Here is a 26,592-nt window from a genome sequence, read left to right as displayed (position 1 = left end):
TCTGTGTCTTATTATACCCAGACACAACACTCTCTACCACCTTTTTTGAATGGTGGGGTTATATTAGCTACCCTCCAGTTCATGGGAACTGTTCCAGCCTCCTCCTATGCTGTAACCATTCTATGATTCTATGCGTCTATGTATCAATTTTTATCTGCTTACGCTCTTGTGAAGCGGCTTGGGACATTGTCCAACGTTAAAGATGCTATATAAATGCAAGTTGGCGTTGAACGTTTACCCTTCGGGTGTCAACCTTGCTCTGGCTCATTAGCTTTGAAAGGCAGGCAATTCCTGACCACAGTAAGCGTTTAAAAATCAAAAATGTACAATAATTTGAAAAATATCAGCTTCAGGACAGGCAATGGTATATGAAAAAAAATTGCCAAACAATGCACAAAGATGCATTAAATTCCCATCGAAACGTGGTATTATGCTTCCAAAAAAGATTATTCTATTAATTATGTATTCTTCCTCTCCATAAAAAAGAATTTATTTAAACAGGAGCCAACACATTAAATGGCAACTTTATATTCTCGTGATCTAAAAATAATTAAAAAAAAAAAATCTTGATTGTTTCTTAAAAGTTTAAAATCTGTTTTAAAAAAATCGACCGAGTGGTTTATTTTCTGACAGTACCGCCTTCAAGCAGTGGGCGTTTGCCAGTGGGACTGGTATGTATTGTGTTTTACTATGGGTACTTGTATTGTTGACATTGTATTTGTCTGAAAATATTTATTATTGTATTTGTACTGTTAATCGTAAAGTTGTTTTTTTTAAGGCTTATTGTGGTTAATGAATGTAATGGATTTATCATGAAGTTGATGTGTTGTCACAAGTACTACCAGATTTAAATAAAGAGGTCAAGCTGTGGGCGGGGGGGAAAGTGAAAGGGCGAGATTTGCTCTCTCCGGCTTGACAGCTACGCACACACGTGCACATTGACGCTCTTTGACACAAGCTCCACAAACACAAGGTCCTCGCAACAAAACGTGCACGAGCCCGCGCGCCCAGAAAAGGAAAATATGCGGCGATTGGCTGCAGCCGGGAAGCTCCGCCCAGCCTCCCAATCTCCGATTGGCGGCCTGGGTCCCAGCTGCGTCACGTGCCCATTGACAAAAAAAAAGAGGACACACACACACCCCACCACCAATCGGGATTCAAGGCTGTCAGAAAAGAAGGGGAGCCAGAGACCCCGCCCCCCCGCTGCTGGCTTTGTGGGCGGGGACCCCACGTGTGCGGCTTGTGATTGACAGCTGTCCAGGAACCGCCCGCCCACCGACCGTTTCAATTGGTGGCGCTCTTCTCCAGCTCCTCATCCGGTTGGCTTACCCGTCAAAGAGGCGGGGCGAGTGGGTGGGGGAGGAGCTAAGGGGCGGGACGGTTGGACGGCGCTGGCGCTTCAATCTGGATTTGAGTCAGAGCGCGAGCCGATTGAAAGCGGGTGGAAGTTATGTGACTGGTGGCAAAAACATATTGTCAAAAACATCTATTATGTCTGTGAAAAAAGACAGAGAAAATGAAGGGAGAGGAATGAAAGGCACTTATTGTTGGTTGTGACCCTTTTTTTTTAAATAAGAAAAATCAAAAAAAAGATAATATTTTTTTCTGAGTGGGGGGGAACGCTGCCTCCATTTCCATTACCAAGATGGCGGCCTGCAGCAGCGGCCGTGTCGGCTTTCTCACCCTGTCTGCCTTCAGCGCTTGCTGCTGCTTTTGGAGCCTTCTCTCGCCGTGCGCGGCGGCGGCGGCCGAGGAGGAGGGCGGCGGTGACACCGTCATCATCGGCCTGAGGCTGGAGGACACGGACGACGTGACGGCCATGGGGGGAGGCGTGGTGCGGGTGAGCGAGCGGACGCGGGTCCGGCTGCGGCTGTACGGCCGCGCCATCGACAACCGCACCTGGAGCCGCATCGGCTTCACCGAGCACCGGCGCACGGCGGCCGACGCCGGCTTCGACCCGTGCGGGGTGCGCACCTCCGACCTGCTGGTGCTGCCGGGCGTGGAGGTGAGCCGCCGGAGCAGCGGCGTGATCGAGATGGAAGTCAAGCCGCTGCGCAAGACGGAGAAGACCAAAGCCTACTACCTGTGCACAGCCGGCCGGGAGCCGGCGACCGGCGGCCAGGCCGACTGGTTCTACCACGACGCCGAGGACACCATGGTGGTGGTGGTGGAGGAGAGGAAGTTCCTGCTGCCTTTCTCGCTGCAGGTGATCTTCATCTCGGTGCTGCTCTGCCTGTCGGGCATGTTCAGCGGCCTGAACCTGGGGCTGATGGCGCTCGACCCCATGGAGCTGCGCATCGTGCAGAACTGCGGCACCGAGAAGGAGAGGAACTACGCCAAGCGCATCGAGCCGGTGCGCCGCCAGGGCAACTACCTGCTCTGCTCCTTGCTGCTGGGCAACGTGCTGGTCAACACCACCCTCACCACCTTGCTGGATGACATCGCCGGCTCCGGGGTGCTGGCCGTGGTCATCTCCACCGTCGGCATCGTCATCTTCGGCGAGATCGTCCCGCAGGCCATCTGCTCCCGCCACGGGCTGGCGGTCGGCGCCAACACCATCGTGCTGACCAAATTCTTCATGCTGCTGACTTTCCCGGCCTCCTACCCGGTCAGCCGGCTCCTGGATGTCATCCTGGGCCAGGAGATTGGCACCGTGTACAACCGCGAGAAACTGCTGGAGATGCTGCGAGTCACCGACCCCTACAACGACTTGGTGAAGGAAGAGCTGAACATCATCCAGGGCGCCCTGGAGCTCCGGACTAAAACGGTGGAGGACGTGATGACCCCGCTGAGAGATTGTTTTATGATCACCTGCGATGCGATCTTGGATTTCAGCACCATGTCTGAAATAATGGAGAGCGGATACACCAGGATCCCCGTCTACGAAGGCGAGCAGTCAAACATCGTCGACCTGCTGTTCGTCAAGGACTTGGCGTTTGTGGACCCCGATGACTGCACTCCTCTGAAAACCATCACCAAATTTTACAGCCACCCCTTGCATTTTGTTTTTAACGACACGAAGCTGGATGCAATGCTGGAGGAGTTCAAAAAAGGTGGGATAATGCTGATCATGTGTTTTTTCCCCCCTATGCTGGTCTCCTCATTCAGATAGTGTCGCAAACGTCGTTTTTGTACAGTTTCCTTTCAGGTGACTTTATATTGCCAACCTATGCTAGTTTACTCTATGTAAGCAAACGCCACACTTCTCCACATCTTAAACCAGTTACAGTATATTAATGCGATAGCAAAATACTGCGGATGCTGGAAATCCGAAATAACAGAAAATGCTGGAAAAACTCAGCAGGCCAGGCAACATCCGTGGAGAGAGAAATAGAGTCAACGTTTCAGGTCGAAACCCATCGTCAGGGCTGAAAAAACACAGGAAATGAAACAGATTAAAAGGCCAGTCTGGGGGCCAAATGGGGATGAAAGAACAAAGGAGAAGTGAAGAGACATTAAGAGGTATTCAAAGCGAGACGAGATGGTGATAGGACTAGTGGAGACAAAAGACGGCTCTAGATTAGGTGTGAAATGCGCTGGCAGTGCATCTCTCATTCTGCCAGCGCATTTCGCACCTAATCTGGAGCCGTCTTTTGTCTCTTCACTAGTCCTATCACCATCTCGTCTCGTTTTGAATACCTCTTAATGTCTCTTCACTTCTCCTTTGTTCTTTCATCCCCATTTCCCGGCCCCCAGACTGGCCTTTTAATCTGTTTCATTTCCTGTGTTTTTTCAGCCCTGACGAAGGGTTTCGACCTGAAACGTCGACTCTATTTCTCTCTCCACGGATGTTGCCTGGCCTGCTGAGTTTTTCCAGCATTTTCTGTTATACAGTATATTAATGGTTCATCAGTTGCATATTTATACAAGTTTGTTACCTGTAAATGTTTTGTGGACACTCCCCCTTTCTCCTGATGCACAGCTAAACGTTGTCATCTGATTCAGAAGGTTGCTTCCTCCTGCCTTATTTTACCCCCACGAGCTAAGGTTATGTTTCCACAGTGTTGGCGGGAATGTCAAAAGGGTTGAGGATAATTCCTACAGAATGGTGTCGTTTTTCAATTTTTCTTTCCTCCCAGAAAAAACGAGGTTATGGAATTTTTGTAAACCCCACTAGCTATATTGTTTGTTGCAGCTAAATAGTGGCATTTCTGGGTTCTTAGCAGCACAATTCATCACAATGAATAAACTGTTTTAAAATCTGACGATTGTCATAGAATTGTATAGCTATAAGTAATTTGTTAACCCGATGGCTGTCAGATTGGATACAAGACTATTGGGACTCAACTGGAGACTGCAGTCCAGCAGCTGACATGCCACTGGTTTGCCAACATTTTAGAAACCATGTCTACTTTAAAATTCAAAACATGTTGATAGACGTATAGTGTAGTGAGAATGTGGTGTCACTTTGGTTCAACTTCATTGGACCAGCTATGTTCTTGCTACAACTCATTGCCAAACTGACCAGACTTTGTTCAGCAAATGTATTTAAAATAGCATTTGTTTGCTTTCAAAATTTTAGTGATCTGCAACAAAAATATTTATGAATGATGGATGTGTCTGGCAGGATTTTTTTTCCTGCTGATTGTAATCCATGTGCTATGTGGAAAAGTGCATGTGTCCAAGGCAAATTACATTTAAATTCTATTCCCAGCACACTGAATATGTGTCAGAATACTTGGCGTTAATGGGCAGGGGTGACTGAAATTTTCAAAAAGTAATTTCTAAAATGTTGTTGATTATCATTGGATTGAGGCTTATATCTGCCATGTCTGATAATGGGAATTGGAGATATGTTAGGCCAGTGTTTGGTGACATGAGCAGTGGAATGAGTCGGTGCACCAGTAAAAGAGAACAGAATTTGAAATCTCAGTCTCTCTTCCTTGCTGAAATGAATGGAGAAATTGACTTGTGTAAAAGCAGTGTCAAAATGTGCATATAGAATGTAAAAAACAGGCAGCTTGTTTAGTCCTTGTGAGTGACACTTATTTACATCTTTTATTTAAAAAATACATTGCTGTAAGTATTGTACTAAGATATACTCTGAACCAAACATAAGACTTGTTACAAGAATCAGCTACCAGTTTTATTCATGTGTCCAAAAAATGTAGTTTTGCAACATTCTTTGACGGATATTGCATAAATGTTCTAGTGTAATTGGTGAAGTTTAACCCATGGCTTTAATTTGTTTAATCTTTTCCTACCCCATGATTCGGGTGACTTTTTTCTGTCTTTACATATATGTTTTTAAGGGTTCTTTTGAGTTGTATGGAGGTTTGAACCATGTTATTGATCCTGGAGTACTTAAATACTTATGTACATTGAGGTTCTTCGACAGGTGTGTAAGGTTGAATAGCACTACGCATTAATAGGGTTAGGACTTTTCCTTGCTTAGGTCAAGCATGGGATAGTAGGTGAAATTTGAGCAGCCTATGGTTTCTAGTAATGTTTTGGCTTTGGGCTATTGGGACCTCATACTTGCCTATTGGCTCTAGACCAATAAGGGGTGGAGGGAGCAGGGGTGGGTGAGCTTTATCCGCGAAAGGAGGCCTAGTGCTACTCTAGCTGTAGACGGAGATTATGTTTTGCCAGCTTTGACTGGCATATGACCCATAAGTATGTTATGGGAGGGGACAGATTTGTGGCGCAGCTGTGGATTTTCTCACTTCTAGCGGTGACCACTTGTGAGCTGAGGTAGGAGGTACTTTGGCATGACTAACTTATATGCTTTCTTCCCCTTGGCTTGACACCAGGGCTAGCTCATTGGTAGGTTGCCCACCTTCTTGATTCCATAAGCTGCATAAGGCTGTCTGTTATGTGAATGTTTTTTGCATACTTCTGTGGAGTTACTGACCTGAAAATTGTTCCTGTGCATTTGCAGTATAGTAGGGTCCTGGAAGTAGTGCTGGTCTTGGAGTTTGTAGGAAAACCCTGTTATACGATTCAGGATTTGCTGACCAGCTACTGAAAAGTAATGAATGGCACTGATGAATCTTGCCCCTCACATTGCAGCACATTTTGTGCCTGGTACTAAATTAGGGAGCAGTTCTAGAAGCTCAGAGTTGTGCCACATTGGGCTGACATTCCAGAGACACCTTCAGTGAGACAAGGTCTGTCTTCAGATCACCAGCTTTAATGATGCTAAAAGGTGTTTAGGATTTCCCACTGGTCTTTTTTTTGGGAATCTATGAATTGGAGGGTGTTCAGGGGGACTGGTAGAGCAATGATTGCCTCTGAGCTTAGTCCAAAGTTTTGTGGAAGAGCCTTTTCTTGGAGAGTGGTGCCCTGCATTTGTCCTACCCATTAGATTTTTTTTTTTTTTTTTTTAAGTTGAGCTGTGACGGCCTACCTTCCTGCTTGGGAAGTTTCAGCTGACCTGGTTGTATTGTTGGCTTCCTCCCTACCCCAGGAATTGGGAGATTTATTTATTTTATTAGGATCTTGGCATAGCTGTGCTGGGACTTGCAAGCAGTAGTATTTGGAAAAGGGTGTTCATCTTTCTTGTACTTGCTTTCACCAGTAATTAGATTGGCATGGTGGATTCAATTCTGCTTAAATATTACAGAGCAGGGAAAAGAAGTTTAGTTGTATAGAGCATTACTCTTATACTGTACTTGGCTATTTGAAACCTGTCTTTGTCAGTGCAAATGTATTTGTTCTGGGATGCCGTGGGCAAAGGCTATGTGGTAGAGTTTGAGGCCTCCTGTCTGGTGGACACTGGCTGGTAGGTAGCACCACAAAAATGTTGGGCACTAACAGCGCCTCGTTCCTGTCGTCACTGGCCGCAGCAGTTCTCCTGCGGGCCTACCACTGGCGGGCCGCAGCACCCCCAAGTCAGGCGGTAGTTCCATTTAAAATGCAAATCAGGTTCCAATGATGTACCTGGGAACGATTGCCATTTTAGGAGAGTACTAGGCAAAGTGTGTCCTACATGCTCTATCCAGTATCACTTGGTCGTCCAGTCGAAGAAGATCCTACAGGTAAGTCTGTGTTTATTTTTGATGGGCCAGAAGGAGCAGGAGTGCTTCTCCAGGCCCTGTAGAAATGCGGGCATTGCCCCATCTGCCTCATCTTCCCTCTCCCCGCCACCTCGTGGCGGCCTCTTTGCTGCCAGAACAGGCGACAGGCCTCTGTGCTCCACTGTTCGGCTGCCCGAAAGTCAGAATCTAACCCCGCATGTTTTGTTTTGGTGTAGTAAAGATTGTAGTCCAAGAACCAGCCAAATTCCTTGATTACTCGGGAGGGCGGTTGTGAGTTTGGTCACACTATGTAATGTCACCTGCATAAAGTAATATTTTGTGCTGTATTCCTTTGGGTTGCACTCTGAATATGCGTTATTGCTACTTGAGGTTTAAAATTCAGGCCAAGAGAGGAGGAGTGAACAAGAATATCTGGATAGAAGGAGACTGGTGGAGGCATAGCCATTAGTTTTCACTGAGGAGGAAGGATAGAAAAGGATTTTGATCCATTATATGGATATAAGCCTAAAAAAGAGAGAACTTGGATTTATATAACGCCTTTCATGAGTCACGACCCCAGCATGTTCCATGGTGCTTTACGGTCAATGAAGTATTGAAGGGTTGTAATGCTGGGAACCCTGGAGCCAATTTGCACATAGCAAGGTCCCACAAACAGCAAAGAGATAAGTGATCAGATAAACTTTTTTTTATATAGATCTTGGTTGAGGGATGTAATATTGGCCAGACTCTGGTGAGAACTCTACTGCTCTTCTTTGAATAGTACCATGGGATCATTTACATCCGCCAGAGAGGGAAGACGGTGCCTCAGTTTAAGATATTGAAAAATTGGCAGCTCTGTGCAGCATTCCCTCAGTACTGTACTGAAGTATCAGCCTAGATTATGTGCTCAAGTCTCTGGAGTGGGACTTGAACCTACAACCTGCTGACTCGGCGGTGAGAGTGCTACCACTGAGCCAAGGCTCACACCTTCAATCCAATTGTTTGAGCAGGAGAAGTAGGAATTCTCTCTGGTTCAATTCAATTCAATTTTATTTGCCATATGTAACTAGTACAATGGAATGCTTACTCCCCGTAGGGACATGTCAGCTATTCTTACAGCGTCGTGTTCAGAAAGTCAATTCTTTGGCATCCAGTGGCAGTGGGAGCACGATGTCCCTCAGCCGCTCCGTACTCCTCGTCACCGCGGCCTCCTCCTCACTGTTGCCGGCTCGGCTCCACGTGTGGTGGCCTACTTCTCCCGCTCAACCTCTGGCCACCATTCCCGGCTCCCCTCCTCCCAGTCGGACTGCGAGTCGTCGTGGCTGCTGCTGCTGCTCGATGCGCTGCGCTGCCTCCGCCCGACTCGCCGAACACATCCTCCGGTTGCCGCGGCCTCACCGTCGCCGGCTCCACGGTCCGACGGCCCAGGGCCTCCCCCCATTAATTAGTTTAAAGCCCTCTCTGCAGCCCTAGTTATTCGATTTGCCAGGACTCTAGTCCCAGCACTGGCAAAGTGAAGTCCGTCCCAACGGAACAGCTCTCTCCTGTCCCAGTAAACTGTTCTCCGCTCCGGCTCTCGCTCTTTTTAAACTGTTCTCCGCTCCGGCTCTCGCTCTTTTTAAACTGTTCTCCGCTCCGGCTCTCGCTCTTTTTAAACTGTTCTCCGCTCCGGCTCTCGCTCTTTTTAAACTGTTCTCCTCTCCGGCTCTCACTCTTTTTAAACTGTTCTCCGCTCCGGCTCTCACTCTTTTTAAACTGTTCTCCGCTCCGGCTCTCGCTCTTTTTAAACTGTTCTCCGCTCCGGCTCTCGCTCTTTTTAAACTGTTCTCCGCTCCGGCTCTCGCTCTTTTTAAACTGTTCTCCGCTCCGGCTCTCGCTCTTTTTAAACTGTTCTCCTCTCCGGCTCTCGCTCTTTTTAAACTGTTCTCCACTCCGGCTCTCGCTCTTTTTAAACTGTTCTCCGCTCCGGCTCTCGCTCTTTTTAAACTGTTCTCCTCTCCGGCTCTCGCTCTTTTTAAACTGTTCTCCACTCCGGCTCTCGCTCTTTTTAAACTGTTCTCCGCTCCGGCTCTCGCTCTTTTTAAACTGTTCTCCGCTCCGGCTCTCGCTCTTTTTAAACTGTTCTCCGCTCCGGCTCTCGCTCTTTTTAAACTGTTCTCCGCTCCGGCTCTCGCTCTTTTTAAACTGTTCTCCGCTCCGGCTCTCGCTCTTTTTAAACTGTTCTCCTCTCCGGCTCTCGCTCTTTTTAAACTGTTCTCCGCTCCGGCTCTCGCTCTTTTTAAACTGCTCTCCGCTCCGGCTCTCGCTCTTTTTAAACTGTTCTCCGCTCCGGCTCTCGCTCTTTTTAAACTGTTCTCCGCTCCGGCTCTCGCTCTTTTTAAACTGTTCTCCGCTCCGGCTCTCGCTCTTTTTAAACTGCTCTCCGCTCCGGCTCTCGCTCTTTTTAAACTGTTCTCCTTGTCTAAATTCCTTCAGTGTCCAAGGTTTAGTATTTGATTGAATATGTTTGTTGTAGTGATGCACCACTTTAAGTAGTTGTCTGATAATAACTTCCGAAATCTGTCCCTCGTATGAAGGAAACTACTGAATCTAGCTTCCAACTCAAGATTTTGGTTAGTTTTTTGTCACTGCTATTGGGGAGTGATATTGGCCTGTAAGATGCTGACGCTTTAAATTCTGACCCTCTGTTTATTGTTCTTTATTGCATTTGTCCTGATTAAATATAATATAGTGATCTTTTTGCTTCCTTGGGAGCTACAGAGCTCCTTTATACCATTTATGTGGGAAAACGTAACGACATCAAGGAAAGGCTAATACAAAAGCAAAATACTGCGGATGCTGGCAATCTGAAATAAAAACAGAAAATGCTGGAAATACTCAGCAGGTCAGGCAGCATCTGTGGAGAGAGAAACAGAGTTAACGTTTCAGGTCGATGACCCTTTGTCAGAACGTTCTGTCGAGTTTTGACGAAAGGTCATCGACCTGAAACGTTAACTCTGTTTCTCTCTCCACAGATGCTGCCTGACCTGCTGAGTATTTCCAACATATTCTGTTTTTATATCAAGGAAAGGCTATTTGGTCCAGCGAAGCTTATTCTTTTAGTACCTTAACTTGTTACAGCTTGACATCTAACTGCACTTTGAATGTTTCTAATATCTTTGTCTCTATTACCTTGTCTGACACATTATTCCTGACATTTATCATCCTTTGAATTAAGTTCCTTCCATTCGCCATTCTAAATTAACCTTTCATTAATTAAAATATATGTCTTCTTGTCCTATTTTGAAATGATATTCTAGGTTAATCTTATTGTACCAATTAACATTTTATATACCTTGTTGAAGTTCCCCCTCAACTTTCTCAATACTCTTGAACTTCACTACCCATATTTGTAGTTTATCCACTTTGCACTTTGTCATTCTTGTGCTTCTCCGTACGTACGTTTTTTTGTAATGTCATAAGAATCAAGTATAGTATTCCAAGTATAGCCTGACTAGTGCATTATAGGAACATAACATAAGAAATAGGACCTGAAGTAGGCCATTTGACCCTATTCAACAAGATCACGGCTGATCTACCTCAACTCTACCTTCCTGCACGATTCCACATATCCCTTAGTTCCCCAACATTTATCAACCTCTGTCTTGAATATACTCAACAACTGAGCATCCACGGCTCTCTGGGGTAGAGAATTCCAAAGATTCACAACCCTTTGAGTGAAGAAATTTCTCCTCATCTCAGTTCTAAACGGCCGACCCCTTATCCTGAGACTGTGACCCCGTGTTCTAGATTCCCCAGCCAGGGGAAACATTTTCTCAGCATTAACCCTGTCAAGCCCCTTAAGAATTTTATATGTTTCAATTAGATCACCTCTCATTCTTCTAAACTCTAGGGAATATAGGCCGAGTCTGCTCAATCTCTCCTCGTAGGGCAATCCCCTCATCCCAGGAACCAGTCTAGTGAGCCTTCGTTGCACTCCCTCTAAGGCAAGTATATCTTTCCTTAGGTAAGGAGACCAGAACTGTACACAGTACTCCAGGTGTGGCCTCACCAATGTGCTGTATAATGTAGTAATACTTCTTTACTCTTATACTCTAATCCCTTTGTAACAAAAGCTAACATACCATTTGCTTTCCTAATTGCTTGCTGTACCTGCATGTTAACTTTGTGATTCATGTACAAGGACACCCAGGTCCTTCTGAATGCAAACATTTCTCAGTCTCTCACCATTCAGAAAATATTTTGTTTTTCCAACCAAAGTATACTTCTCCACATTGTATTCCATTTGCCATGTTCTTGCCCACTCAGTCAACCTGTCTGTAATCTCTCTGCAGCCTCTTTGCGTCCTCCTCACAGCCTACTTTCTTATCTAACTTTGTATCATCAGCATACTTGGATACATTACACTCAGTCCTTTTATCTAATTCATTAATATACAGGAAACTTTGTGATATCCGGCACTGACGGGACCGAGCTGTTGCCGATCTATCAAAACTGCCGGACATACAAAGTTAATGTTGAAGCATACGGAGGTTTTCATCTCCGTATCTGACAACAAACACTGTTGCTTAGCAACAGCTTCTAAAGATTCGGCTGCAGCTGCAAGCGTCTGTAGCTGAAGCTGTTGCTATAGCTACAGGCCTTGCAGTGGCTGACTGGGGAAAAAAAGAACGAGATCTAAAAAAACTTACAGAAAACGGCTCCTGATTTTTGCCGTTAGATCGAGTATTCCGGACATACAACCTCCGGATAAACCAAAGTTTCCTGTAGATTGTAAGTAGCTGAGGCCCAAGCATTGATCCTTGCGGTACCCCGCTAGTTACAGACTGCCAACCCAAAAAAGTCCTGTTTATTCCTACTCTCTGTTTTCTGTCCGTTAACCAATCCTCAAGCCATGCTAATATATTACCCCCAATCCCATGAATCTTAATTTTGTGTAATAACCTCTTATGTGACACCTTATCGAATGCTCTTTGAAAATCCAAATACACTACATTCACTGGTTCCCCCTTATCCATCCTACTAGTTACATCTTCAGAAACTCGTAACAGATTTGTCAAACATGATTTCCCTTTCATAAAACATGTTGACTTTGCCTAATCATATTATGATTTTCTAAGCCCTGTTACCACGTCCCTAATAATAGATTCTAGCATTTTGCCTACTACTGATGTCAGGCTAACTGGCCTATAGTTCCCTGTTTTTTCTCTTCTTCCTTTCTTAAATAGCGGGGTTATGTTTGCTACCTTCCAATCCTTGGGGACTGTTCCAGGATTCCCTAGATTCTAGAAGATTAATACCAGTGCATCCACTATCCATGCAGCTACCTCTTTTAAAACCCCAGGATGCAGGTCCTCGGGTCCAGGGGATTTGTTGCCACTTAGTCCCATTAATTGCTCCAGTACTGTGTCTTTACTTATTCTTTAAGTTCCTCATTCTCTCTAGACCCTTGGTTCCCCTTTATTTCCGGAATGTTTTTTGTGTCTTCTACCATGCAGACAGATGCAAAGTATTTGTATAATGTCTCTGCCATTTCCTTATTGCCCATTATAGTTTCTCCTGTCTCTGCCTCTAATGAGCCCACGTTTACTTTGACTAATCGCTTCCTATTTACATACTTATAGAAAAGTTTACAATTTGTTTTTATGTCTCGTTAATTTACACTCTCTTTTTTTTCTCATCAATTTCTTGGTCCTCCTTTGCTGAATTCTAAAATCCTCCCAATTCTTATAAAGCCAGTGGAAATATTTTTCAATATTGATTTTGGAAAATACTCTCAAATGATTGTGGTACAAAATTTGTATGTTTCTTTCAGTTGAAAATCTGTATTTTTTACATTTTCTATCCGTTTTACTCAAGTGGTTGAAATAATGGGCATTGCCAGGATATTTGATTAAAGGAAGTGCGAATCACAGCCAAGTCTGATTCTGTCCTCGCCAGATATCCATACATGCAGTTGTCAGCAGGAGTCATTGGGCATAGATCAGGAGCTTGATGGCTCTCTTTCCCCCCCCTTCCACCCCACACTGCGCGGCAGATCTGGGATGCTACGGCCAATTTTAGTGTTCCTATTGCCATTCTGGCTCGAATCAGATAGGGCATCAAACTGGGGACCATCCGGTCTATATAGTTTAGCATCGCATTAGTGCATTTGTTCTTTAAGCCTTTGGAATAGCATGTAATAGAAAAGTTTACGTGGTGGTGTAGTAGACTGGCACAAATGTTTGGAATTAAAATTCAAATCTAGTTTAGATGGAAGCGGCTTGCTGTAGGTCCGAGATGAAATGAGTTTGGGTAGACTCGCTCTAGTTTTTGAATTTGTGAGTGCACCATGCAAATTTGGTGTTTCCCTCGGAAGCAGTAGTGGCTGGTGTGGGAAAAGGAAGAATTCACTTTGGTGATGAGGCAAGTTGTTGACCTTGGAGGAGGAGCAGCTTTTCTCTGCACCTGGCCACCGAAACACTTGATGCAGACGTAAATGCCATGAACCTGCACGTCTATCCCTCATCTTTAGATCTGAATAGAATATACATAAGAACCAGCTCTGACAAAACATATTTACTTGTGAGCTGAATGGTCAGCCCCAGCAGGCTGGCAGTGCTCCGTCCTTTCCTTTGTAAAGGAGAGGAGGAATACAGGGTAAAGACTGTTAATGTCACTAACATTTGTTGGATCAATTGTGAGATCTGGCATCCTTCAAATGAAATTGCTGAAATAATGATGGAGTTCCTCGCTTTAAAACTCTTTCATTGGTTAGTAGTAAGTTGCGGGTAGGTGGGATGTGATGAACTTGATAATTGAAGAGTAAGTGAGTAGAGACAATTTCTTGTGGGCTAAATTAGATATTCTAAACATTACAAATGCAAGTGAAAAATTAAGAATGGAGAGGGCTGAGATGTGCGTGAGTTATGTTTGTTCCTTTAAAAAGGGAATTGTCCAGTAGTTCAAATTCTAGCTTAAAAAATAAGCTGAACCTGCTGGTCAGCTTCCATAGCCCATATTTTGAGCAGCATCACAGGTCAGGTATTTATTTTTTCAGTAAAATATCCTCCAGTCGGTGTTCCAGTATGATTTGTTAAAGATGTGGCCCATATTTGAGAATGTTGAGAAATGGCAAGTTTTGTGACTGTTGCAAAATGCTGTGTTTGTGTTTTTGTTTTTGTTTTTGTCAACTTCCAATAATTTATTTAAAGCTCTCTAATACTGACAGGGAAAGTAATTATTTTTGACATTTAAGTTTCATGATGAAGCAGGTCCAAAAAAAAAAGTATACTGGGTTTATGTCTCCTGTAAGTACTGTGGCACATTAAATATTTACTTGACTGCCACTCGAAAGATGTTCAGACCGATTAATAGATAAATTTCCATTTAAACAATTTTTGACTGTCAAAATTTAGTTGTAACCATCTACATTTGAGAAATAGATTACTCATTAATTATAATTAGACTCTTAACTGATCTGGAACTACTTCAAGTAATGTCTTTGTCTATTATTCTATTGATAACAATATTAGACATATATAAAGTAGGAGCAGGGTTGGGAACAGAGATTGTGAATAGATTGTAAATGTGTTGTATGACTTGATGGCCCAACAAGGAGAGAGAAAGTAGAAAGATGTGGAGAAATTTGCTCCAAAAATTGGAGTGTAAAAGTTGTTTTTTTAAAGTTGAAGGTGTTGCAAGATAATAGTATCAAAAATCTATATTCAAACTTCGACAACATGGTTGTAGACAGCAGAAGAATAGCAAGCAAAAGCCAGATAAAGAGCATTGTACAGAAACAAAACAGAGTCCTATGCCAAATGTGTCAGTCGAAATTGTGATACTTGTAGACTGGATTCCAGTTCTGAATTTAATGAAGATGAATTTAAGCTGCTGTGTCCCAATGTTATCAGTTTTAAAGGCACTGGTGGATGAAGAGGGAGACATGTCATTCTTGCTGCTCTGTATGGCTGAGCTGCCTTGTGTTTTTTACACCTAGATGGTAAGTTGTACTAACTCTTCTTTCATGGTAGATGTCTTAATATAGTTGCTTATAGAACAGCAACTACTTACATTTATGAAGTGCTATTGGTGTAGGAATAACTTCCTAAGGTGCTTTACAGAGGCGTGAGAAAAAAATGGACATAGAAACATAGAAGCAGGAGTAGACCATTCGGCCCCTCGAGCCTGCTCCGCCATTCAATGAGATCATGGCTGATCACCCAAACTCCGTACCCGGTCCCTGCCTTCTCCCCATATCCCTTGATCCCTTTAGCCTTAAGAAATATATCTAACTCCTTCTTGAATATATTTAATGAATTGGCCTCAACTGCCTTCTGTGGTAGAGAAATCCACAGGTTCACCACTCTCTGGGTGAAGAAATTCCTCCTCCTCTCTGTTCTAAATGGCTTACCCTTATCTTTAGACTGTGACCCCTGGTTCTGGACTCCCCCGCCATCGGTAACATGCTTCCTGTGTCTAGTCCTGTTAGAATTTTATAAGTTTCAATGAGATCCCCTCTCATTCTTCTAAACTCCAGCAAGTATAAGCCCAATCGACCCAATCTCTCCTCATATGTCATTCCTGCCATCCCAGGTATCAGTCTGGTGAATCTTCGCTGCACTCCCTCCATGGCAAGAACATCCTTCCTCAGTTAAGGCGACCAAAACTGCACACAATACTCAAGGTGTGGTCTCACCAAGGCCCTGTACAACTGCAGCAAGACATCCTTGTTCCTGTACTCTAATCCTCGCTACGAAGGCCAACATACCATTTGCCTTCTTAACCACCTGCTGCACCTGCATGCTTACCTTCAGCGACTGGTGCACAAGGACGCCCAGGTCTCGTTGCACTTCCCCTTCTCCCAATCTATTGCTGTTCAGATAATAATCTGCCTTCCTGTTTTTGCCACCAAAGTGGTAACCTTGCATTTATCCACATTCTACTGCATCTGCCATGCATCTACCCAATCACCCAACCTGTCCAAATCATACTGGAGTTTCTCGGCATCCTCCTCACAGCACACACGCTCACCCAGCTTTGTGTCGTCTGCAAAGAAGATAACATTGAGAGTGGGGACCAAAAGTCTTGTCAAAAAGGTAGGTTTTAAAGAGGTGAGAGAGATGAAGGGATGGTGGAGTTTAGGGAGGCAAAGCTAGAGCATATGTCCTATAGAACTGAAGGCATGGCTGCCAATGGTTGGGTGAAGGGAAGGGGTGCACAAAAGGCCAGAATCAGAGAAATGGAGAGTTTTGTTTGGGGGGGGGGCGGTGGTGGGTGAAAGAAGTGGTTAGAGATGGAGAGAAGTGATGCCAAGGAGGGATTTAAACATAAGGATGAGAATTTAAAATTTGAGCTGCTGGGGGACTGGCATCTAATGCAGGTCAGTGAGGATAGGGATGATGGGTATGCAGGACCATGTGTGGGATAGAACATCAGCAGAGCTTACGATGGGCTGAAGTTTTTACGGAGAGTGGAGAATGGAAGCCCTTCCAGGAGAACATTGGAATATTTGAGCCTGTAGGTGACAAAACATATATGAAGGTTTCAATGGCGAATCAGCTGAAGTAGGGGTGGAGGTGGGCAATGTCATGGAGGTGGAATTAGGTAGTCTCTGTGATGGCGAGGCATTGGAAGCTTATCTTGGGGTCAAATAGAACACGGAGGTTGCGAACCGTCTTGTTCAACCTGAGGTAGCAGCTAGGGAGGGGTTGATGTTGGGGGCAAGTGTGTGGCGGGGTCTGAAGATGATGGGTTAGGTCTTCCCAGTTGTTAACTGGAGGAAATTGCCGCACCTCTGAGACTGAATGTCAGACGAGCAGTCTGACAGCACAGACAATGGAGGTGTCGAGAGGTGGTGGACAGGTAGAGCCGGGTGTCACCGGCATTCATGTGGAAGCTGAGTCCATGTCTGTGGATGATGTCACCAAGGGCCGGATGTAGATAAAGAATAGGAGGAGGGAGGCAAAGGATGAATCCTCTGGGGACTCGTGAGCTAGCAGTTTGAGCGGGATGTTGAAGGCGTTAGTAGTGATGCTTTGGCTATGATCTGATAAGAATAGAACCAAATGAGGGCAGTCGTCAGCCCCACCAAGCCTGACAGCAGAGGAGAGGCATTGGAGGAGGATGATGTGTTGATTGTCAAATGCTGCAGAGAAGTCGAGGGGGATGAGGAATGGATCACCATCACAGAGAATGTAATTTGTAACTTGTTGGAACCATTTCACTGCTATGGGAGAGATGGACACAGATCTGGGAAGTGACAACACATTCTATGATTTTTAAGACGAAAGGAAAGTTGGTGATAGGTTGGAAAATAGCGAGGGGAAAAAAGGGCTCAAGGGTGCGTCTTCCGAGGAGTGTTTGGCAGTTTTGAAAGGGATTACCTGAGCAGAGGGAACTGTTTACAATGTCAGTGGGCATGAGAGATGGAAAAATTACTAGTTTTACTCTACTGAATGCTAGTTAACAGCAACAGTTAAACTTCTGAGCAGGAGTTGTATGATGCCCATTTAACTAGAACCATTTAACAAACTCGAGCGGATAGTTCTGATTGGGTTATAAAAGTGATGTTTGTCATTGGTTTGAAGTTTGATTTAATACACCCAGTAATCTGATATTTGAGTCCTGTCTGTTATGCTGACACCTATTTCTAGTTAATAATTAACACTCTCTTTCCTGCAGTGGTCTTGATTACCTGTGCACAATATTGAATTGTCTCTTGCTAACATTAAATTTACGTATTGTGTTCATAACCAAGTACCACCATGCTCAAATGTACTCGCTTTGTTTTTTCATAGTTAATCAAGTTGCATTAGAAATATTCTTTAGCTGTATTATGGTTGACATATAGCTATAATAACTGCACCATCTTTTCCTGTTTTCAGAGAGTGAAAAACGGTACAATATTTTGATTGTTTTAACAAAATGTTCTTGCAGAAGTGGTCAGGAATGATTTCAATGCTCACCCTATTTTCCTTTCTTTATGCTTTTACTTCTCTCTCCCATTTATCTTTTTGTCAGTTTGAGACAATCCTGGTTGTACGTGTTGAAAACTGACAGTCCAGTGCTAGACTTCTTAAATGCGCAATGGTTAACCAATAGTAAAACATACGGATGGTGTTTTAAACCGGTTGGCTGCTCCAGAGATCCAACTGGTTTTCCGAGGCAGGAAAATGTTGAACAAAATAAATAACTGGCACTTAAATAGTACCTTTCATGATCGTCGGACATGCCAAAGTGCTTCACAGCCAATCGAGTACTTTTTTTTGTAGTGTAGTCACTATTATAATGTAAGGAAATACAGTAACCAATTTGTACACAGCAAGGTCCCACAAACAGCAATGAGATTAATGACCAGATAATCTGTTTTACTTACATTGGATAAGAAATAAATATTGGTTAGGACACTGGAAAATTCCCCTGCTCTTATTCATGTTGTGCCATGGAATCTTTCACGTCCACCTGAACAGGCAAATGGGACCTCGGTCTAATGTCTCATCCAAAAGATGACATATCTGATAGTGCACCACTCCCTCAGTACTGCACTGAAGTGTCATCCTAGATTGTGTGCTTAAGTGTATGGATTGGGACTTAAACCCACGACCTTCTGACTCTGAGGCGAGAGTGCGACTACTTAGGCAAGGATGATGACTAAAATTTTGCTATTATAAGTGTCAGCACAAAATAAAATGATCAGAACTGAACCAAACCAATACAGGGATGCAATATTTTAACAAAATACAATAATGTTAGAATAAAACAAATGTAAAAAAGACAGAACTTACATTTATATAGCACCTTTCACAACCTCGGGATGTCCCAAAGCGCTTTACAGCCTATGAACTACTTTTGAAATGTAGTCATTGTTGTAATGTAGGAAATTCATCAGACAAATATACTATTGCGAATATCTGCACTGTATGATGTGCAGTCACAATCGACACGCACAATCCCTCGTACCATTATTTTTTGTAATCGGGAAGTTGACTACAGTGCCAAACTTGAGTGCAATTTGTTAATCTACTAATGTAACATTTGAGATGGATTAATCTGTTCTATAAGATAGTTTTTGTAGATTAGAGTGGTTGTGTAAGGAGTTCAATGAACAGTACAGAGGGCAACAGCTCGGTTGTCTATTCACAAAACGAAATTGAAGTTTCACTCTGACCTACAAGAAGATAAGTCTATATCTTAATCTATTTTTGTTTTTTTTCATTTAAACTGTATGCAATAATTCTCCATAGATTTAAAAGTTTATTATAGGTGATGAGATATAAGCAACTGAGTGAAAATCTCACTGCTCATGCAGAAAAGAACGTAATGCTGTGTTTGGATTTATAATAAATTATGGCCATCTGGATATACAGATTTATATCTACAGATGCTGATTAAGATCATGGGGGGATTGAAGTACCAAAAACTAGCCAGTTTAATATTTTTGTATTGGAAGTTTCTTGTATGTGTATTAGCATGTTGTTGCACATTAGCATGTTGCTGCACAATCAAACTGTTGATTGTCTTGATAAAATTGAAGTTTGATTAATTCTTCTATGTGATTGCAATTGTGCACTGACACAGTCAGAAGAAACGCAAGAATCCTCAAACATTCCATGAAGTTCTTAGCATGTGTTTCCGGCTTATAACATTCTGTGAGACTATTCATCCGATTACTGATTTCTAATTGGTTCCAGGCATCTGTTATCTCAAGTTATAGTTTTGTTCTGCCTGGTATCTTAGTGGATATAGATACCGTGAATTCACACACACACTAGTGTAATCTAAACTCTTCAGACCGTGCAAACCACTTAAAGCAAACTCCCTGTAGATAAAGACATCAATATGTGTTTTTTGTCACATTGGTTTTCATTATTTTGATTTTTCTTTACTCTTTCATCTCCTCACTTATCTACATAGAATGCACAGCACAGAAACAGGCCCAACTGGTCCTTGCCGGTGTTTATGTTCCACTCGAGCCTCCTCCCACCCCTCTTCACCTAACCCTATCGGTATCACCTTCTATTCCTTTCTCCTTCATATGTTTATCTAGCTCCCCATTAAATGCATCTATGCTATTTGTCACAACTACTCCTTGTAATAGTGAGCTCCACATTCTATCCACTCTCTGGGTAAAGACATTTCTCCTGAATTCCCTATTGGATTTATTAGTGACTAACATATATTTATGGCCCCTAGTTTTGGTGGTCTCTCTCCCCCCCCCCCCCACCACCCCACCAACAATTGGAAACCTCTTTCCTACGTCTACCGTATCAAACCCGTTGATCTCTATCAGGTAACCCTCAACCTCTTTCCTCGAGAAAAGAGCCCCAGCCTGGTGGGTATAACCTCTCCATTCTGGTACCATCCTTGTAAATCATTTCTGTATCTTCTGCAGTGCCTCTATATCCTTTTTATAATATGGAGACCAGATCTGTGCACAGTAATCCAAGTGTGGCCTAACAAAGGTTCTATACATGTTTAGCATAACTCCTCTAGAAATGAATCCCAGTGCTTTGATTGCTTTTTTATGGCCTTTTTAACCTGTATCGCTATTTTAAATGATTTGTGTATCTGTACACCTAAATCCTTTTGCTCCTCTACCCCATTTAGACTCTTATTTTCCAAGGAGTATGTGGCCTCCTTATTCTTACCCAATTGCACCACCTCGCACGTATCCATATTGAAATGAATGTGCCAATTACACGCCCAGTTTATTAATGTCTTCCTGTATTTTGTGCAGTCCTCCTCAGTATTAACTATACCCCCCAGTTTGGTGTTGTCTGCAAATTTTGAAATTGTACTTGCGATTCCCAAGTCCAAATTGTTTATGTAAATGGTGAACAACAGTGGTCCCAGCACTGATCCTTGTCGAACGCCAGTTCCCACCTTTTGCCAGTCTGAGTAACTACACTTAACCCCTACTCTCTGTTTTCTGTTTTGTAGCCTGGTTGGTATCCATTCTGCTACATGTCCCCTGACCCCACATGCTCTGACCTTATTCATGAGTCTACTATGCAGTACCTTTTATCAAAGACCTTTTGAAAATCCAAATATATTACATCTACTGCATTACTCTTGTCTACACTTTGTTACTTCTTCAAAGAATTCAATGAGGTTGGCCAATTCAGTCTGTTTTTGTTGTGATGCTCTGGAGGAAGTTACAGTTGGTACAGTAAGCAGCTAGTGTATTAATTATACGCTCAATTCAACCGTATTAAATCTGCTAAACATTAAGCAGAGGTCTTGTTTAATGTACATTAAATGGTAGGTTGGAGGCAGAAGTATTAGATAGTGGGTAAGAGATGGCAGCATTATGCAGCAGTTGTAGTTTGCTTCATTTCAAAAAGTTTTTGTTTTCCGTTGGTAAAAAGTTTAGATTGGAATGACTTTGCTATAACACGATTTCCATTATAAGCAATTTCATTATGTACGGATTCTACTATAAGTTCCTTAAATGCTATGGTTTACAATTTTATTTCTTAGACCAAGGTAAAGTTGGTGCATATCCTTTTCTAATCCTGCTTTAAGATAAAAACTGTTGAACTCATGCATGCTTCTTGAGTCAGAAGGTTGTGGGTTCAAGCCCCTTTATTGATTTGAGCACATAATTTAAGTTGACACTCCAGTGCAGTACTGAGCGAGTACCTCATTGCCAGAGGTGCAGTCTTTCAAATGAGACATTAAATCGTGACCTTGTATGCCTGTTCAGGTGGAACTAAATACCAAGGCACTACAGGAAACTTTTTTTTATCCGGCACGGACGGGACCGACGTGGTGCCGGTTCATCAAAAATTCCGGATAACCAAAAGCTATAGTAAAAGATACGGAGAGCTGACAGCTCCGTATAAAGCAACAAACAAGTTCAGAACAGTGGCCACAAGTTCCAAACGTCTCTGTAGCTTAGCAACAGCTGCAGCCACACCCTTGCACAGCACCAAATGGAGGAACGCAAGTACAATATGAAGTAAAACCTACTCCTGAATTTTGCCGGTTAACCGAGATTTCCGGTTATTTTAGGTGCCGATAAATCGAAAGTTTCCTGTATTTGAGGAAGAGCAGGAGTTCACCTGCTGTTCTGGCCACCATTTACCCTCAATCAACACCACCAAAAGCAGATTAATTAGTCCTACATGTTATTTGCTGTTAGTGCACAAATTGGCTGACACATTTGCCTACATAACAATACTTTAAATGTATTTGATTGCAAAGTGTTTTGGAACATCTGGAGAATGTGACGGGTCCTAAATAAATGTAAGTGTTTTTATCCTAATAAATATTTATCTCCCATATCTTGCCTACTACTCCTTCACTGTTTGATGGTTCTTTGCCCACCAGTATCCTGATAGGTAGGAGTCAGACCCATCTGTGACATAAATAGATTAATTTGCCAGTGCTATATTCTTTCAGTCTGGGATCTTCTTATCATCATTCCTTTTTAGCAAGAAGGCTGACAATATCTGGTGGTGCAGCTTCCCAACGGCTCCATTTTTAAAAATGCATTGGTTGTGGTAACAACGTCGAACTCCAATCCGTGGCCAAGGGGAGACCCACAATTTAAGGGCTAAGAAAAGGAAAATGAACTTACATTTATATAGCACCTTCCACAACCTCAGGATGTGTCTCAGCACTTTACAGCCAATAAAGTACTGTAGTTATGTAGGAAATGCAGCAGCCAATTTGCTGAGCAAGGTCCCACATACAGCAATGAGATAATTGAGCACCATATAATGTGTTTTTTTAGTGATGGTTTAAGGATAAATACTGGCCAGAACAACAGGAAAACGCCCCCATCTCCTCTTTGAATAGTGTCATGGGATTTTTTTTTTGCGTCCACCTGACAGGGCTGATGGGCCTTGCTTTAATGCATCCTCTGAAATATGGCACCTCTGACGGTGCAGCACTTCCTCAGTAATGCACTGATTATCTGTTCAGGTCTCTGGAGTGGGGCTTGAACCTACGATGTACTGACTCAGCGGCGCAAGTGTTACCTCTGAGCCAAGGCTGTGACTGAGGCTATAATCCCAAAGGAAATCCCAGTACATCAGTTCTTCTGGGTTCAGTGATGTCGAGAAAGAGACGAATACCTGAAGACCTCCTGGTGGTTAGATGAAACCTAACGCATAAATTTGATTCATGGTCACTGGTTCAGATTTAGTAATGAGAGAGTTAGTGGTGTCCCTTTTTTGTATCCTGTGAAGGTGTAACTTATAAACATTCTTTAATTAAGCATCAGCATGGAGGTTTGTGATCCGACTACCAACCAGATATAATTAAACTGACTTTTACGAAATGCACTTTACTTCCATAAAATTATTTTTAGATTTTTGAAGACTTTTTAAGCATATAGTGTACAATTCTAGGATGGAACTTAAGTACATTGCTATTTTCAAAATGTGTATTTCTTACACCTCCTCCCCTTGTATGATTATGCCTCAGGCAGCTTTTATATGACCTTCCATAAACTTAATGGTGACAGAGGAAACTGCTGGTTACTGAACCATGTCATGTCTAAGAACGGTGACCTGCTGTTCAGGAGTAATTTGACATGCTGCAGAATTACAGTTTACATCTCCTAACAGGATCATAAAATTAATGAATTGAGGCAAAAAGAGTTGCTGACCAAAGGGAACTGTAGTTTATTTCATCTTGAACCAAGGTCACTTTGCAGCTTGCTACTAATGCATAGCCTGGCTTATTTTATAGCTACAGTATTTGTTTCTCAGGATATGTACAGTTGGAATGGTCTACATAAAATTTTTGATATGGGAGGATGGTATAACATTTGAAACTTCTTAAATCGTATACTATTGGCAGGTCTAAGAATATTCTGGTCTCCTTGGGCTGGATGGTTTTGTGCTCTCTGTTCTCTGCTAATATTTAAATGTAACCAGTGTTTGGATGCCGGTAAGCGGAGTTCTTGTACAATACACCATTGTCTATCTGCACCCCTATTTCTCCTCTTCTGCTTCTGGAAACTGTTGTCATGACCTCAAGACTTGACTTCTCCAATGCTATTCCAGCAAAACCCTTCTAAAGCTTCAACTCATTGAAAAAGCTGCAGCCTGCATCTTCCTCCGTAATGACTCACTGCACCATTACCTCCGTCCTTTCCTGGCACCACTGGCTTCTTCTCCACCAGTCTGCCAGTATCAAAATTCTTGTCCTTGTTTCCGAATCTCTACCATGATTTTGCCCCATATTACCTTAATGATCTGCTGCCTTACACCCCTGCATGCATCCGCCACTCCTCGAAGACTGGACTTTCCATGTCTCCGTGCTTTACCATCGGTGGCTGTTGGTTCAGCCCCAACCCTCCTACACTCTGGAATTCTCTACCCAGTTCCCTCTGCTTTGCCACCTCTGTCCCTAGTTTCACAAACCTCTTTGCTGTGCCTTCAGTTCCCCATTAGTGCCTCTTTCCCGTGCCTGGTGTCCACTATTGTTTTCCTCCTTATTGTGCTGTACTGCATAAATGCAAGTTATTATTGTAATGAGAAAACAGAGCAGTGAGACATGTTTTTAAAAAAGTAAATTGTTTTCTGTTAGAATGATTTGCTTATGTATCTGACTATTTTTAAACTAAGATTTTGTTTTGGAACTATCTCAATCAAATTAGTATCAATGTACAACTTCAAATTCTAATTACAGTTCAGGGACTTTGAACATACCACTTGGATTTTGCTTCCTGTCCCTATGTGTGTCCTATCGAGATATCACCGACTAGGTTGAATTCTTTTAAACTATTGACTGGTAATAGCTTGAGCTGGAAATGTGTGGTTATGTAGCTTCTGAAAAGGATAAAATGCAGCAGAAAAGTTTTGTCTTTTGACACAAATCGTGCCATTCATGTAGAAATGACTTATGAAATATACTGGGCGGCCTGCTGGTGGCGCTGTCCAGGGACAGTATAAATACTCGGGCACGGGCCCATCTTGTTCAGGGACATTTTGTAAACAGGAACTAGTGAAGGATAACTAGACTTCCATGTTGTGAAACAGTCGATTAAAGCCTTGTTTAATACTCTGACCAAGTGCCTAGTAGTTTTCTTACGTTAATTTAATCGACTGCTTGCTGCTCCACGCTCTGAGTGGTTTTGGGAACAGACGGCTATGATTCAAACGGTAGAAGGGAACCAGAGGTAGTAATCAATCCATCATGGAAAAACTACTCCGACCCGCCCATCTTGACCTGGACCCGAATTCACCTACAACGGCTAAGGTATGGAAACACTGGTATCGTACCTTCAGCAACTTCCTCGGGGTGTGTGGTGAGAATGTTCCTGATAAGTTACAGATACTTGCCAATTATGTATCCCCTAATGTGTTTGACTATATCGAAGACTGTGTAGACTATGACTCGGCTATCCAAATACTACAGCAACTATATGTTAATAAGGCCCCAAATGAAATTTTTGCTCGGCATCTACTGGCCACAACTTGACAACAACCCGGGGTATCACTTGACGAATTCCTTCAAAAGCTTCGCAGACTCGACAAGGATTGTAATCTCAAAGCTGTCTCGGCTGAACAGTACCAGGAGGAGGTAATTTGTGTTTCCTTTATTAACGGAATTGCATCTCCTTTCATACGCCAGCATCTGTTGGAGAATAAAACCCTCAAGTTACAAGCTGCCTATGACCAGGCATGTTCTCTGGACTTAGCAAAAAAAAATGCAGAGTTACCGCGTGCATGGACTGCTGCTATCACTTTTGGTGACTCCTCCAATGGGCCTCGGGAGGAAGCCCTCACTGATGACAAATCTATCCTAGCCGATGACGACCCTACCCGAGAAGCCCTCACTGATGATGACCCCGCCCTAGCGGCATCTTGGCAATCTGGAAGGAAGCGTTTCTTCTGTGGAGGTGCATTCCATGATAGGAAATTTTGTCCTGCTTGTAACGCAACCTGCAATCATTGCAGTAAGAAAGGCCACTTTTCTAAGGTATACCGGTCAAAAGCCCCTGTTAGTTTTACAGCTACTATCTATAAAACTGCTCCTCCCCCAAGAGCCACTACTAAGGTTACAACTGTCGAGGGTAAAACTACTCCTCCCATCACAGCTGTTTTTCCCCAAAGCCTGTCCCATGCAACCACGAAGGTTTTGGTAAATGGACACATTTTGAGTGCACTAATCAACTCATGCAGCTCTGACAGCTTCATCAGTGAGCAGGCTGTCAGTAAGTTGAAACTCTGTATTTACCCCTCGGACAGGGAAATTGCAATGGCTCTGATGACACTGACCACCAACTCTTCCGGTTTTTGTCTTGTCAACCTTATTCTCAATGGCCGCACTTATTCCTCCACCCGGCTCGGGGTGCTCAAAAACCTATGCAGTGATGTGCTCCTGGGACAGGATTTCCAGAAACAACACAAGACTCACTTTTGAATTTGGAGGGTCAAAATCAGAGCTTACTATTTCTAAAGTACCGTTTTGTGCGCTTTCGGTGGCTTTGCTTGACGAGCCCTCCTTGTTTGTCAACCTTTCCCCCGATGTAAGCCCATAGTCACTAAATCATGACGTTTCAGCCAAGATGCTCTATCCTTTATCGAGGCAGAGATCTCTCGCCTTCTAGCTGACTATCATTGAGCCATGTTCATCTTCCTGGCGGGCTCAAGTCGTTGTTGTTAAAAATCCTCTGAAGCAACACAAGAAA

General features: G+C 43.3%; 1 protein-coding gene across 4 annotated transcripts in view; it reads left to right on the top strand.

The window, feature by feature from the left end:
• Positions 1 to 1,408: 1,408 nt before the first annotated feature.
• Positions 1,409 to 26,592, top strand: part of LOC147113337 (metal transporter CNNM2-like) — a 182,431-nt gene continuing 157,247 nt past the window's right edge. For 2 of the 4 annotated variants that reach the window (XM_085994282.1, XM_085994281.1), the window contains exon 1: positions 1,409 to 3,053. In XM_085994282.1, coding sequence (XP_085850408.1) covers positions 1,646 to 3,053 — 1,408 coding nt within the window. In that variant the 5' untranslated portion in view covers positions 1,409 to 1,645. The remainder of the gene's footprint in view (positions 3,054 to 26,592) is intronic. The other 2 variants (XM_085994285.1, XM_085994283.1) reach the window with 1 other exon arrangement.

The sequence above is a fragment of the Somniosus microcephalus genome, chromosome 8, assembly GCF_052327205.1.
Source record: "Somniosus microcephalus isolate GS21.2 chromosome 8, FLI_Smic_1.0, whole genome shotgun sequence".
Lineage (NCBI taxonomy): Eukaryota > Metazoa > Chordata > Chondrichthyes > Squaliformes > Somniosidae > Somniosus > Somniosus microcephalus.
The sequence above is the reverse complement of the archived record's forward strand: the minus strand, read 5'-3'. Positions and strand labels throughout refer to the sequence as shown.